This window comes from Bombina bombina, chromosome 2 (assembly GCF_027579735.1).
Source record: "Bombina bombina isolate aBomBom1 chromosome 2, aBomBom1.pri, whole genome shotgun sequence".
NCBI lineage: Eukaryota > Metazoa > Chordata > Amphibia > Anura > Bombinatoridae > Bombina > Bombina bombina.
Genome location: NC_069500.1, coordinates 58,406,343 through 58,423,014, shown reverse-complemented (window position 1 = coordinate 58,423,014; position 16,672 = coordinate 58,406,343). Strand labels below are relative to the sequence as shown.

At 38.6% G+C, this 16,672-nt stretch overlaps 1 protein-coding gene across 1 annotated transcript in view; it reads left to right on the top strand.

Moving 5' to 3' along the window:
* EPG5 (ectopic P-granules 5 autophagy tethering factor) overlaps positions 1-13,544 on the top strand; it is a 404,912-nt gene extending 391,368 nt beyond the window's left edge. Inside the window, 1 exon segment of the mRNA XM_053701063.1 lies at positions 11,588-13,544. Coding sequence (XP_053557038.1) covers positions 11,588-11,770 — 183 coding nt within the window. The 3' untranslated portion in view covers positions 11,771-13,544.
* The last annotated feature ends 3,128 nt before the right edge of the window (positions 13,545-16,672 follow it).

The following is a 16,672-nucleotide window of genomic DNA, read 5'->3' as shown; positions in this document are numbered from 1 at the left end:
CCCTCAGCATTCCGGTTAAGTTATTTGCTACACAGAGAGCTGAGATTTGTACAGGGTAGTTGGTTTGACATGCCGAATTGTTATCGCGGTGGAGGAAGGAGACGGGGCCATCTTTTGCGCTGTGGAAATCAGTGCAGTGAGTCGCGGCTCCCTTCGCGCTGACCGGACGCAGGTTACAGAAGGGGGTGAGACACATTTTTTTTCTGGTGCTTATAGTACACATACTTTTTGGAAACCTTTCACTTTCTTGTGACATTACTTATCACTCTTTCTCAGGAGGACTTGGTATATAGTTCTCTACTAAGGAAAGGGTCATACTGCTATACTGCAGTGTAGTTTAACACTTCACTCTTTGTGGGGCATTCTTTTTCCATTGGATATTCCAAAATACCAAAGAAAAAAGAAAGCTGCCTTTCTTCACTGTGTAAGAAACTTCGAGGACATGGGCATCATTGTCCTATTACTTCTAACAGAACAGGGAACAGAGTTCTATTCAAATCTATTCGTTGTTCCAATTTCTTTCCAATGGCATGCAGAGTCCACAAATTCATTCGTTACTTTTGGGATTTCACTTCCTAGCCACCAGGAGGAGGCAAAGACACCCCAGCCAAAGCATTAAATATCCCTCCTGCTTCCCATACCCCCCCCATCATAATTTCATTTGTGATGCCATTTTTTATTATATCAAAATTGATGTTAAATCTATGTCTTTAGCTATTTTAGCTAGAAGAGCTTTGTGGCTCAAATCTTGGAATGCTGATATGACTTCTAAGTCCAGATTGCTATCTCTTTCCTTCCAAGGTAATAAATTATTTGGTTCTCAGTTGGATTCAATAATTTCAACTGTTACTGGGGGGAAGGGAGTTTTTTTGCCTCAGGATAAAAAACCTAAGGGTAAATCTAAAGCTTCTAACCATTTTCGTTCCTTTCGACAAAATAAGTAACAGAAACCTAATCCTTCCCCCAAGGAATCTGCTTTCAATTGGAAGCCTTCTTCAAATTGGAATAAATCCAAGCCATTTAAGAGATCAAAACCAGCCCCCAAGCCCGCATGAAGGTGTGGCCCTCATTCCAGCTCAGCTGGTAGGGGGCAGATTAAAATTTTTCAAAGATGTTTGGATCAATTCGGTCCAAAAACATTGGATTCAGAGTATTGTCTCTCAGGGGTACAGAATAGGATTCAGAGTAAGATTATTTTTTCTCTCACGCATTCCGATAAACCCAGTAAAGGCTCAGGCTTTCCTGAAGTGTGTTTCAGACCTGGAGTTATCAGGGGTAATCATGCCAGTTCAGTTTCGGGAACAGGGTCTGGGGTCATTGTCCCAAAGAAAGAAAATTCATTCAGACCAGTTTTGGATCTAAAGATTTTGAATCGATATGTAAGAGTACCAACTTTCAAAATGGTGACTATAAGGACTATTCTGCCTTTTGTTCAGCAAGGGCATTATATGTCCACAATAGACTTACAGGATGCATATCTTCATATTCCGATTCATCCAGATCACTATCAGTTCCTGAGATTCTCTTTTCTAGACAAGCATTACCAATTTGTTGCTCTTCATTTTGGCCTAGCGACAGCTCCAAGAATCTTTTCAAAGGTTCTAGGTGCCCTACTCTCTGTAATCAGAGAGCGGGGTATTGCGGTATTTCTTTATTTGGACGATATCTTGGTACTCGCTCAGTCTTTACGTTCTGCAGAATCTCACACAAATCAACTAGTGTTGTTTCTTCGAAGACATGGTTGGAGGATCAATTTACCAAAACGTTCTTTGATTCCTCAGACAAGGGTAACCTTTTTAGGTTTCCAGATAGATTCAGTGTCCATGACTTTGTCTCTAACAGACAAGAGATGTTTGAAATTGGTTGCAGCCTGTCGGAACCTTCAGTCTCAATCATTCCCTTCAGTAGCTTTGTACATGGAAGTTTTAGGTCTCATGACTGCAGCATCGGACGCGATCCCCTTTGCTTGTTTTCATATGAGACCTCTCCAGCTTTGTAAGCTGAACCAATGGTGCAGGGATTATACAAGGATATCACAATTAATATCCTTAAATCCCAATGTTCGACTTTCTCTGACTTCGCGGTTAGATCACCATTGTATAATTTTAGGGGCCTCTTTCGTCCGTCCAACCTGGACTTTGATCACAACAGATACGAGTCTTTCAGGTTGGGGAGCTGTTTGGGGATCTCTGACAGCACACAGGGTTTGGAAATCTCAAGAGGCGTGATTGCCAATCAATATTTTGGAACTCCGTGTGATTCTCAGGGCTTTTCAGTTTTGGCCTCTGTTGAAGAGAGAACCGTTCATTTGTTTTCAGACAGACAATATCACAACTGTGGCATATGTCAATCATCAAGCTATGAAAGAAGTATCTCGGATACTTGTTTGGGCAGAATCCAGCTCCTGTCTAATTTCTGCGGTTCATATCCCAGGTATAGACAATTGGGAAGCGGATTACCTCAGTCGACAGACTTTACATCTGGGAGAATGGTCTCTCCACCCAGATGTGTTTTCTCAAATTGTTCAGATGTGGGGGCTTCCAGAAATAGATCTGATGGCTTCTCATCTAAACAAAAAACTTCCCAGGTACCTGTCCTGGTCCAGGGATCCTCAGGCGGAAGCAGTGGATGCATTGACACTTCCTTGGTGTTATCAACCTGCTTATATTTTCCCGCCTCTAGTTCTTCTTCCAAGAGTGATCTCCAAAATCATCATGGAGCAATCGTTTGTGCTGCTGGTAGCTCCAGCATGGCCTCACAGGTTTTGGTATGTTCGGATATCCAGTTGCCAACCTTGGCCACTTCCTCTAAGGCCAGACCTATCTCAAGGTCCATTTTTCCATCAGGATCTCAAATCATTAAATTTGATGGTATGGAAATTGAACGCTTAGTGCTTAGACATAGAGGTTTCTCTGACTCAGTGATTAATACTATGTTGCAGGCTCGTAAATCTGTTTCTAGAAAGATATATTATAGAGTTTGGAAGACTTATATTTCATGGTGTACTCATAAATTCTCTTGGCATTCTTTTAGAATTCCTAGAATTTTACAGTTTCTTCAGGATGGTTTGGATAAAGGTTTGTCTGCAAGTTCCTTGAAAGGACAAATCTCTGCTCTTTCTGTTTTATTTCACTGAAAGATTGCTAAACTTCCTGATATTCATTGTTTTGTGCAGGCTTTGGTTGGTATCAAGCCTGTCATTAGATCAATCTCTCCTCCTTGGAGTCTTAATTTAGTTTTGAAGGCTTTACAGGCTCCTCCGTTTGAGCCTATGCATTCTTTGGACATTAAACTACTTTCTGGGAAAGTGTTGTTTCTTTTGGCCATCTCTTCTGCTAGAAGAGTTTCCGAATTATCCGCTCTCTCTTGTGAATCTCCTTTTCTGATTTTTCATCAGCATAAGGCGGTTTTGCGGATTTCATTTAAATTCTTACCTTAGGTTGTGATTTCTAACAACATTAATAGAAAAAGTGTTGTTCCCTTCCTTGTGTCCTAATCCTAAGACTTCTTTGGAGATATCCTTACATTCTTTGGATGTGGTAAGAGCTTTGAAATATTATGTTGAATCTACTAAATATTTCAGGAAGACTTCTAGTCTATTTGTTATATTTTCTGGTTCTAGGAAAGGTCAGAAGGCTTCTGCTGTTTCCTTGGCTTCGTGGTTAAAGCTTTTGATTCATCAAGCTTATTTGGAGTCGGGTCAAGCCCCTCCTCAGAGAATTACAGCTCATTCTACTAGATCAGTCTCCACTTTGTGGGCTTTTAAGAATGAAGCTTCAGTTGATCAGATTTGCAAAGCAGCAACTTGGTCTTCTTTGCATACATTTACTAAATTCTACCGTTTTGATGTATTTGCTTCTTCGGAAGTAGAAAAGTTCTTCAGGCAGCTGTTTCAGTTTGATTCTTCTGCTTATGTTTTAAGTTTTTCTTTTCATTTATGAGAATAAACTTATATTTTGGGTTGTGGATTAATTTTTTTCAGCACAAATTGGCTGTTTTTATTTTTATCCCTCCCTCTCTAGTGACTCTTGCGTGAAGTTCCACATCTTGGGTATTGCTATCCCATATGTCACTAGCTCATGGACTCTTGCCAATTACATGAAAGAAAACATAATTTATGTAAGAACGTACCTGATAAATTAATTTCTTTCATATTAGAAAGAGTCCATGAGGCCCACCCCTTTTTTATGGTGATTATTATTTTTTTTGTATAAAGCACAATTATTTCCAAATTCCTTTGTTGATGCTTTTTACTCCTTTCTTTATCACCCCACTACTTGGCTATTCGTTAAACTGAATTGTGGGTGTGGTGAGGGGTGTATTTATAGGCATTTTGAGGTTTGGGAAACTTTGCCCCTCCTGGTAGGATTGTATATCCCATACGTCACTAGCTCATGGACTCTTGCCAATATGAAAGAAATTAATTTATCAGGTAAGTTCTTACATAAATTATGTTTTTTCTAACAGAGCAGCTTAGACTACAACTTCAGTTGGCATGTCATCAGCTGCAGTGCCTTGATTCTCCCTCGGTAGCCCAGTGTATGTGCAAATTAGACTGCCCCTTTAAACAAAAAGGAATGATATTACTGCCCCTTTAATTAAGGACATTTTTAGTGCTTGCTCCTCCCTCCTCACACTTAGGTCCTTGTGCAGATCTATTCCACTCCAAACAATCTTCTATTCAGTGAGCTTCTTGAAACTTAGTAAGGGGATTGATTCTGTGTACATAGATTTGCAGGGGAACAATGGAATTAAATGGATAGTAAAGTCAACATTAATCTTGTTTCTGATAGAACATGCAGTTTTATACAACTTAAATGTACTTCTATTATCTAAACTGCTTTATTCTCTTGTAATTATTTGTTGAAAAGCATACCCAATTATGGTCAGTAGCAGCAATGCACTACTGGGAGCATCTGCTGATTTGTGACTGCACATATATGCCTCTTGTTACTGACTTAACCAATGTGTTGAGCTAGCTCCCAGTAGTGAATTGCTGCTTCTTCAACAAAGGATACCAAGAAAATGAACATATTTGATAATAGAAGTAAACTAGAAAGTTGTTTAAAACTGTGTTCTCTATCTGAGTCATGTGCCCCTTCTTTTATCGTGTTTATTTTAGAACAAGGGGCATGTTATGTCTAGAGACACGAATGAACAATCGTGTGAACTACAAAACTAAGAATATCTGATAATATCTTCTAGATAGAAAAAAATGTCCAAATAATCTTACAGAAACCACTAGCAGAGAATAACATTTCTCCAACATAGGTGTGTCCGGTCCACGGCGTCATCCTTACTTGTGGGATATTCTCTTCCCCAACAGGAAATGGCAAAGAGCCCAGCAAAGCTGGTCACATGATCCCTCCTAGGCTCCGCCTTCCCCAGTCATTCTCTTTGCCGTTGCACAGGCAACATCTCCACGGAGATGGCTCAGAGTTTTTTGGTGTTTAAATGTAGTTTTTATTCTTCAATCAAGAGTTTGTTATTTTAAAATAGTGCTGGTATGTACTATTTACTCTGAAACAGAATAGAGATGAAGATTTCTGTTTGCAAGAGGAAAATGATTTTAGCAACCGTTACTAAAATCGATGGCTGTTTCCACACAGGACTGTTGAGAGGAATTAACTTCAGTTGGGGGAAACAGTGAGCAGACTTTGGCTGCTTGAGGTATGACACATTTCTAACAAGACTTGGTAATGCTGGAAGCTGTCATTTTCCCTATGGGATCCGGTAAGCCATTTTCTTAATTTTCAATATAAGAATACAAGGGCTTCACAAGGGCTTTAAAGACTGGTAGACATTTTTCTGGGCCAAAACGATTTCTATATAAGCATGTTTAATGGTTTATAACTTAGGAGAGTTATTTTAATCTTAGCAAATTGTTAAAAAAACGGACAGGCACTGTATTGGACACCTTTTTCACTGGGGGCCTTTTCTAGTCATAGGCAGAGCCTCATTTTCGCGCCACTAATGCGCAGTTGTTTTTGAGAAGCAAGGCATGCAGATGCATGTGTGAGGAGCTCAGATCCACTGAAAAAGCTTATTGAAGGCGTCATTTGGTATCGTATTCCCCTCTGGGCTTGGTTGGGTCTCAGCAAAGCAGATACCAGGGACTGTCAAATTTGGTATGCAATACTTTTAAGGCTTTATGACACTGTGGTGAAATTTTGGTGAATTTTGAACATTTCCTTCATACTTTTGCGTATATTCAGTAAAAAAGTGTGTTCAGTTTAAAATTTAAAGAGACAGTAACGGTTTTATTTTAAAACGTTTTTTGTGCTTTGTTACCAAGTTTATGCCTATTAACATGTCTGAACTACCAGATAGACGATGTTCTGTATGTTCGGAAGCCAAGGTTCCTATCCATTTAAATATATGTGATAAATGTGACAAACAAAGTAGGGACAATGATACCACTGATAATAATGTTGCCCAAAACGATTCCTTAAGTGAGGGGAGTAAGCATGGTACTGCATCATCCCCTTCTATGTCTACACCAGTCTTGCCCACTCAGGAGGCACCTAGTACATCTAGTGCGCCAATCCTCCTTACTATGCAACAATTAACGGCTGTAATGGATAATTCTATTAAAAACATTTTAGCCAAAATGCCCACTTATCAGCGAAAGCGCGACTGCTCTGTTTTAGATACTGAAGAGCATGAGGACGCTGATGATAATGGTTCTGACATGCCCTTACACCAGTCTGAAGGGGCTAGGGAGGTTTTGTCTGAGGGAGAAATTTCAGATTCAGGAAAAATTTCTCAACCAGCTGAACCTGATGTTATTACATTTAAATTTAAATTGGAACATCTCCGCGCTCTGCTTAAGGAGGTGTTATCTACTCTGGATGATTGTGACAATTTGGTCATTCCAGAGAAATTATGTAAAATGGACAGGTTCCTAGAGGTCCCGGTGCCCCCCGAAGCTTTTCCTATACCCAAGCGGGTGGCGGACATTGTAAATAAAGAATGGGAAAGGCCCGGCATACCCTTTGTCCCTCCCCCTATATTTAAGAAATTATTTCCTATGGTCGACCCCAGGAAGGACTTATGGCAGACAGTCCCCAAGGTCGAGGGGGCGGTTTCTACTCTAAACAAACGCACCACTATCCCTATAGAAGATAGTTGTGCTTTTAAAGATCCTATGGACAAAAAATTAGTGGGTTTGCTTAAAAAGATGTTTGTTCAGCAAGGTTACCTTCTACAACCAATTTCATGCATTGTTCCTGTCACTACAGCAGCGTGTTTCTGGTTCGAGGAACTAGAAAAGTCGCTCAATCAAGCATCCTCTTATGAGGAGGTTATGGACAGAGTTCAAGCACTTAAGTTGGCTAACTCTTTTACCTTAGACGCCACTTTGCAATTAGCTAGATTAGCGGCGAAAAATTCAGGGTTTGCTATTGTGGCACGCAGAGCGCTTTGGCTAAAGTCTTGGTCAGCGGATGCGTCCTCCAAGAACAAATTGCTTAACATACCTTTCAAGGGGAAAACGCTGTTTGGTCCCGACTTGAAAGAGATTATTTCAGATATCACTGGGGGTAAGGGCCACGCCCTTCCTCAGGATAGGTCTTTTAAGGCTAAAAATAAACCAAATTTTCGTCCCTTTCGCAGAAACGGACCAGCCTCAAGTTCTACATCCTCTAAGCAAGAGGGTAATACTTCTCAAACCAAGCCAGCCTGGAGGCCAATGCAAGGCTGGAACAAAGGTAAGCAGGCCAAGAAACCTGCCACTGTTACCAAGACAGCATGAGATGTTGGCCCCCGATCCGGGACCGGATCTGGTGGGGGGCAGACTTTCTCTCTTCGCTCAGGCTTGGGCAAGAGATGTTCTGGATCCTTGGGCGCTAGAAATAGTTTCCCAAGGTTATCTTCTGGAATTCAAGGAGCTACCCCCAAGGGGAAGGTTCCACAGGTCTCAATTGTCTTCAGACCACATAAAAAGACAGGCATTCTTACATTGTGTAGAAGACCTGTTAAAAATGGGAGTGATTCATCCTGTTCCATTAGGAGAACAAGGGATGGGATTCTACTCCAATCTGTTCATAGTTCCCAAAAAAGAGGGAACATTCAGACCAATCTTAGATCTCAAGATCCTAAACAAATTTCTCAAGGTTCCATCGTTCAAAATGGAAACCATTCGGACAATTCTTCCTACCATCCAGGAAGGTCAATTCATGACCACGGTGGATTTAAAGGATGCGTATCTACATATTCCTATCCACAAGGAACATCATCGGTTCGCCTTTCTGGACAAGCATTACCAGTTTGTGGCACTTCCATTCGGATTAGCCACTGCTCCAAGAATTTTCACAAAGGTACTAGGGTCCCTTCTAGCGGTGCTAAGACCAAGGGGCATTGCAGTAGTACCTTACTTGGACGACATACTGATTCAAGCGTCGTCTCTACCACAAGCAAAGGCTCATACGGACATTGTCCTGGCCTTTCTCAGATCTCACGGGTGGAAAGTGAACGTAGAAAAAAGTTCTCTATCTCCGTCAACAAGAGTTCCCTTCTTGGGAACAATAATAGACTCCTTAGAAATGAGGATTTTTCTGACAGAGGCCAGAAAATCAAAACTTCTAAGCTCTTGTCAAGTACTTCATTCTGTTCTTCTTCCTTCCATAGCGCAGTGCATGGAAGTAATAGGTTTGATGGTCGCGGCAATGGACATAGTTCCTTTTGCGCGAATTCATCTAAGACCATTACAACTGTGCATGCTCAATCAGTGGAATGGGGATTATACAGACTTGTCTCCGACGATACAAGTAGATCAGAGGACCAGAGATTCACTCCGTTGGTGGCTGACCCTGGACAACTTGTCACAAGGGATGAGCTTCCGCAGACCAGAGTGGGTCATTGTCACGACCGACGCCAGTCTGGTGGGCTGGGGCGCGGTCTTGGAACCCCTGAAAGCTCAGGGTCTTTGGTCTCGGGAAGAATCTCTTCTCCCGATAAATATTCTGGAACTGAGAGCGATATTCAATGCTCTCAAGGCTTGGCCTCAGCTAGCAAAGGCCAAATTCATACGGTTTCAATCAGACAACATGACGACTGTTGCGTATATCAACCATCAGGGGGGAACAAGGAGTTCCCTGGCGATGGAAGAAGTGACCAAAATAATTCAATGGGCGGAGACTCACTCCTGCCACTTGTCTGCAATCCACATCCCAGGAGTGGAAAATTGGGAAGCGGATTTTCTGAGTCGTCAGACATTTCATCCGGGGGAGTGGGAACTCCATCCGGAAATCTTTGCCCAAATAATTCAATTGTGGGGCATTCCAGACATGGATCTGATGGCGTCTCGTCAGAACTTCAAGGTTCCTTGCTACGGGTCCAGATCCAGGGATCCCAAGGCGACTCTAGTGGATGCACTAGTAGCACCTTGGAGCTTCAACCTAGCTTATGTGTTCCCACCGTTTCCTCTCATTCCCAGGCTGGTAGCCAGGATCAAACAGGAGAGGGTATCGGTGATCTTGATAGCTCCTGCGTGGCCACGCAGGACTTGGTATGCAGATCTGGTGAATATGTCATCGGCTCCACCATGGAAGCTACCTTTGAGACAGGACCTTCTTGTTCAAGGTCCGTTCGAACATCTGAATCTGGCCTCACTCCAACTGACTGCTTGGAGATTGAACGCTTGATTTTATCAAAGCGAGGGTTCTCAGATTCTGTCATTGATACTCTTGTTCAGGCTAGAAAGCCTGTAACTAGAAAAATCTACCATAAAATATGGAAAAAATATATCTGTTGGTGTGAATCTAAAGGATTCCCATGGAACAAGATAAAAATTCCTAAGATTCTATCCTTTCTTCAAGAAGGTTTGGAGAAAGGATTATCTGCAAGTTCTTTGAAGGGACAGATTTCTGCTTTATCTGTTTTACTTCACAAAAAGCTGGCGGCTGTGCCAGATGTTCAAGCTTTTGTTCAGGCTCTGGTTAGAATCAAGCCTGTTTACAAACCTTTGACTCCTCCTTGGAGTCTTAATTTAGTTCTTTCAGTTCTTCAGGGGGTTCCGTTTGAACCCCTACATTCCGTTGATATCAAGTTATTATCTTGGAAAGTTTTGTTTTTGGTTGCAATTTCTTCTGCTAGAAGAGTTTCAGAGTTATCTGCTCTGCAGTGTTCTCCTCCTTATCTGGTGTTCCATGCAGATAAGGTGGTTTTGCGTACTAAACCTGGTTTTCTTCCGAAAGTTGTTTCTAACAAAAATATTAACCAGGAGATAGTCGTGCCTTCTTTGTGTCCGAATCCAGTTTCAAAGAAGGAACGTTTGTTGCACAATTTGGATGTAGTTCGTGCTCTAAAATTCTATTTAGAGGCTACAAAGGATTTCAGACAAACATCTTCCTTGTTTGTTGTTTATTCTGGTAAAAGGAGAGGTCTAAAAGCAACTTCTACCTCTCTCTCTTTTTGGCTTAAAAGCATCATCAGATTGGCTTATGAGACTGCCGGACGGCAGCCTCCTGAAAGAATCACAGCTCATTCCACTAGGGCCGTGGCTTCCACATGGGCCTTCAAGAATGAGGCTTCTGTTGATCAGATATGTAAGGCAGCGACTTGGTCTTCACTGCACACTTTTACCAAATTTTACAAATTTGATACTTTTGCTTCTTCTGAGGCTATTTTTGGGAGAAAGGTTTTGCAAGCCGTGGTGCCTTCCATCTAGGTGACCTGATTTGCTCCCTCCCATCATCCGTGTCCTAAAGCTTTGGTATTGGTTCCCACAAGTAAGGATGACGCCGTGGACCGGACACACCTATGTTGGAGAAAACAGAATTTATGTTTACCTGATAAATTACTTTCTCCAACGGTGTGTCCGGTCCACGGCCCGCCCTGGTTTTTTAATCAGGTCTGATGATTTATTTTCTCTAACTACAGTCACCACGGTATCATATGATTTCTCCTATGCAAATATTCCTCCTTTACGTCGGTCGAATGACTGGGGAAGGCGGAGCCTAGGAGGGATCATGTGACCAGCTTTGCTGGGCTCTTTGCCATTTCCTGTTGGGGAAGAGAATATCCCACAAGTAAGGATGACGCCGTGGACCGGACACACCGTTGGAGAAAGTAATTTATCAGGTAAACATAAATTCTGTTTTTAAATAAATGGAATTAATTTGCCCATAAAAATTACAGCCCCGAATACATAATAAAAATAATCCTTATTTCAGGATGAATGACCTTTGGATTATAATGTATCTTAAATAGAAATCTATCTTTTAGATAAGATTTTTCCTCAAAAAGCATTTTATTTTAAAAAATCTAATTTAAATTTTAAAAAGAAAAATCAGGTTTTTTAAATTTATTTTTTAAAAGCAATCACCAATTTTTATCCAGCCTGCAAGATTCAAGCAAAATGCTAATAATTACTTTTTTTTTTTATTCTTTTAAGACAATTATTTTACATGTAGGTCTGTTTTAGTTCATTACTGATTTGCTTGTATACACTACGCATATATAAAAATGACTTACAGTCATAAGCAAATGTATTTTGGTACAAAACAGCATGTTAGAAGAAAACTGTTACAAACTTCGGTTTATGAATAAATGTTACAATGGGAACTGTAATTTATTTTCCCATCAGGCACTGAGTGCTGTGGAATCAATGACCTCAAACAAACAGTATGCAGAGTATGAGGAACAAATATCCCAGGCGGCCCAATTTATCCGATACCCAGGACACTGCCTTCAAGATGGAATTACGCTGCTAGCCCTGCTAATCAACTCTTTGTACCCAGAAGTGCATTATCTAAATATAATACGATAAACCAGAGAGACGTTCATCTGGGACATTTTTTATGCTTCTTTTGAAATTGTTTACTGTGTGCAATTCATGTTTTAATACAAAAAAACTATATAAACAAATTGATTTAAATATCAAAAGAAGAAAAAAAAGATATTCTATTATACTATAAGCTTAGCGTATTTGTTATAGCTCGTGAAGAGACTTATTAATGACTGATACAGGAACAATACAAGACTAGTGGTGTCTGTACGTATTTGATGTATGTGTAACCGAGTCCGCAGGGTGCACTGCGCAACTAAAATGGCGGATTACAACTACTGCCATTGTCCAGATATTATGCTTTCTTAAGTGTATCTCCCGTCTAAATGGTTGTGTTTTTTTGTTGTTGTTTTTTGGGAGGGGGGTGGATTACTTGGAAAAAATCTCCTGCTCTTCTACTCCGTCTGTGTTGGAACATATTAATATTTCAGCCATTAATGTTAACATTCTAAACTGTGATTAAAAATGTTTGCATCATGTAGTTATATTTAGGGGTTCTGGTAAAAAAAAAATGTATCTTTAACTTTGTAAAGCAAAAAAGGGGGGGTATAACCATTTTTATGTGGGGTTTTTTTTTGGGGGGGGGGGGTTGTTGCACTTTGTCACCCCATTAGTTAATTTGCACCTAAAATAATTGTGATTCCTCCAGATGTGCTAAAGGGACATTAAACTCCAAATTTTGGTCTGCATGAAATGTTTCATTATGTAAAATAAAAAATATTTCTATTATTTATTTCATATGCTTTCTCCTGTAAATTGAACAGTGTAGTTTCCACTCCCCCGCCCCCTTAGAAGATGGAGCACATTCAGCGGAATGCAGAACCCTGACACTTCTACATGCTGCACACGTGCAAGAGCTTATAACTGCCGCTAATTGACAACACCTGATAAACAGACTTTTCAAGGTGTGTCACAGGCCTGCAAAACAAGGCAGATATCTCAAACAAAAAACATGCATTTAAAACATTTTGCTATGCAGTGAATATTTTGTGATGCATAAATAAAAAAAATGATTTTAATGACCCTTTAATTATTGTAAAACCATGAATACTTTTTGTAGCTACAAACATGAAATATAATTATACCTAATGGGAAGTAGGAACGCATGATGGTACCAGTGTATATACACTCTAGTAGGAATCTGTTTATAAATTATCATTTAAATTAATACTATTAAAGGGACACTAAACCCAAGTTTTCTCTTTATTTTCTTTCATGATTCAGATAGAGCATGCAATTTTAAGCAACTTTCTAATTTACTGCTATTATCAATTTTTCTTCGTTCTCTTGCTATCTTTATTTAAAAAGCAGGAATGTAAAGCTTAAGAGCCGGACCATTTTTGGTTGAGAACCTGGGTTACTCTTGCTTATTGGTTTGTTAAATGTTGCCACCAATAAGCTAGCGCTATCCAGGGTGCTGAAGATAGCAAAAGAACAAATACAAATTGATACTAAGAGTAAATTAGAAAGTTGCTTAAAATTGCTGCTCTATCTGAATTATGAAAGAAAAAAATTGGGTTTAGTGTCCCTTTAAGCCTTTGGTTGCCATTGCATTGCTGTGCAGTTTTATTTGCTCTATTTATACCCAGTAGCTAAGCTAAGCTGTAAGTATTTTATTTCTATATTTAATTTCTTGCTAGTTATTTATCAGTGTCTCATCTCTAATAAGTACAATTAAGGTTATGTGTATTGAAGCAGTGTACTGTCGCTGTAAACAATCAGTTGTGTCATAAAATAAACTTCTTTTGTGATATTATGCTGGATTTTGTATACTATATAAATGATTTATGATTAACAAATAGTCACATTTCTTTTCAGTTACTGCTGTTTGGTTTATCTACCACCAAAGTCTAAACTTTCACAAAGGGCTTTGAACATAATCTGGATTTCTGGCTTTTCAGGCGATCTTGTTTCTTTGTGGATAGTTATGTACTGGTTATGTACTGGTTATGTACTGGTTATGTGCCGTTATGAAGTTTCACATAAATGTTTCTAAGATGTCAGATGATGTGATCCAAATAGAAGTCTGCAAATATGTGCAGAGCGGATATACGCTGAGCTGTAGCTGATTTGACACGCAGATTGTTTAATGGGGACCGTTGTTAAAGGGAGACTAAACCCAAATTGTTTCTTTAAATATTCAGATAGAGCATGCAATTTTAAGCAACTTTCTAATTTACTACTCCTATAAATGTTTATTTGTTCTCTTGCTATCTTTATTTAAAAAGTAGGAATTTGAAACTTAGAAAGCCAGCCCATTTTAGGTTCAGCATCCTGGATAGCGCTTGCTTATTGGTGGCTACAGTTAGCAAACCAATAAGCAAGCATAACCCAGGTTCTCAACCAAAAGTGAGCCGGCTCTTAAGCTTTACATTCCTGCTTTTAAAATAAAGATAGCAAGAGAACAAAGAAAAATGTATAATAGGAGTAAATTAGAAAGTTGCTTAAAATTGCATGCTCTATCTGAATCATGAAAGAACATTTTTTGGGGTTAGTGTCCTTTTAATGAGTCACTAGAGCATGCTACCAATGACTGTGTTATTTTTGGAGTCTGCACTTTTACTTTTTACAGGATTTGTAAAGCCAACAGTTTTCAGAATTCAATTACAAATGAGGACAAAATGAAAGTATAATACTTTTTTGTGTAGCACAGAAACTTCAATATTTTATAGTGCACTCTAAAAGGTTGTTCACCCCCCTAGTAATGGGTGCCATCATGTTGAAATCTAGGTTTCACTGCATTCTAGTGGCACTCAGAATTACAGGAAGGTGCATGAAATGTATTTGGTGTTTAATGCACCCTTAACTCAAGCAAGCATTTTTTAAAACCTATTTTATAAGGAGCTATTTGAGGGCTGGAATAGAAGACCTATGACGTTTATTTTATGGGAGGTCTCCGGTTATGTCATCAAACGATATCCAAGTATTCAGTTGTTAACTATGAGCAAATGGAAACAGAGTAAAAAATCATAACATTCAGGACAAAAGTAGTGAAAAGGACATATATTATATGTACCGTAGTATTCGTATTCAGTACTATCTGATCAAAATTATGATGAGGAGCCTCAGCACTTCTCTAATACTATGTGCAGAATGATTTAGTCTTCAACATTTGTGTGTTATATATAATAAGTAGCCCATTTTAAAGGGACAGGAAACCCAACATTTTTCTATCATAATTCAGATAGAAAATACAATTTTAAACAACATTCCAATTTACTTCTATTATCTAATGTGCTGCATTCTCTTGGTATCCTTTATTGAAGAAGCAACAATGCACTACTGGGAGCTTGCTAAATGCATTGGGTGATCAAATAATATGAAGCATTTATGTGCAACCATCAATCAGCAGCTCCTAAGTCTACCTAGGTGTCCTTTTTAACAAAGAATACCAAAAGAACAAAACAAATTAGATAATTGAATCAAATTGGAAAGTTGTTTAAAAACACATGCTCTATCTATCTGAATAAACCTACTATCCTCCAATATAAATTTATATTGCTCCTCTCTGCTCTGCCTTCTGACTAACACCTGTGAGTACTGCAATTAGCCTTTTAGAGCTCTCAGCATAAATGCACACTATTTATTTAACTGAAAAAAATACATTATAGGCCAAAACAATGTACACTGCTTTCGAAAAACGAGTCTGACCGAAGTCATAATAATTTTCACATCAATAGTCATCCAATTCAGTAGCTGAAAGCATTTATTGATTAATCTATAACATAATTTATTGTTTTATATAGTAAGCAGCTTCAGTTATTGTAGCCCTTAATCATTCATGATGGCTTTGCAAATGTGACATTTGGTATTGTGTTTTACATTTATTGATTTTAGGAAAATAAATCTAGTTTTGTTTGTATAGGTTTTTTTTATTGTATTAACTTGAAAGTATAGTTCCAGATTGCGGGTGTTTGTGTTTTATATATATATATATATATATATATATATATATATATATATATATATATATATTTATTGGCCAAGCCTTGGAATAGCGTTTCTTTATCCTTTTTTGTTCTAGTAAACCGTTGCGCACCTTTATCTATTACGTGACACTGTCATTTTATTTTTTTATTTGCCTGTAATACCCCATTAATGCACTTCTATAATCTTAGACTCATGTATAGGTAATATACAGTATGTGTCACTAAAAACTTTTCAATACTGAGATATGTGCAAATGACTATCTTTTCTTTGCGTTCAGCTCTAATTCCTCATGACAACTTTAAGAAATGTGCAATGTTCTGGGTGTGAAACACCTTGGTAAAGAATCACTCCTTTAGAGGATTTGTTATTTTGCAATCGCCCATAGTGATCATGTGAGCTATTTTAATTTTATTGGTTATAAATTTTACTGATTGATTGTAATAACAAAATCTAGAAACGAAAAGAAATTTTAAAACCTGCTGTTTCCACTACGTATTAACATTAAAACGGAAGAATAATCTTTCTCTCTGTTTCTTGCACCTGTCCTCTAAGACTTTAATGTTTCTGCTAAAAAAACATTTTTTAAAATGATCTGATCTCGTACATAACAAATCTGATTTTATCAACAATTTTGACTGCTTCATTCTCATGCATTTTTTTGTTTACTATTGTGCATTAGCACTTGTGTTACGCTGTTGATTGTTGTCACAAATTCTAGTACTATTTATGCATTTTTTCATGTTTACTATAAAATATCTGGGATATGCTTTCTTTGAGGTCTACAGTGTCTGTCATTTCCAATAACAATTTTCCTGTAAGTGGATGTTTGTGTTCAATGTTTTTCTCTATTAACAGTATTAAATTAATAAGACTACTGAAATCTTTCATGCACTTTTTAGGTTTCATGCACAGCTACATCTATGTATAAGATAAATAAATACATGTAATATTTGT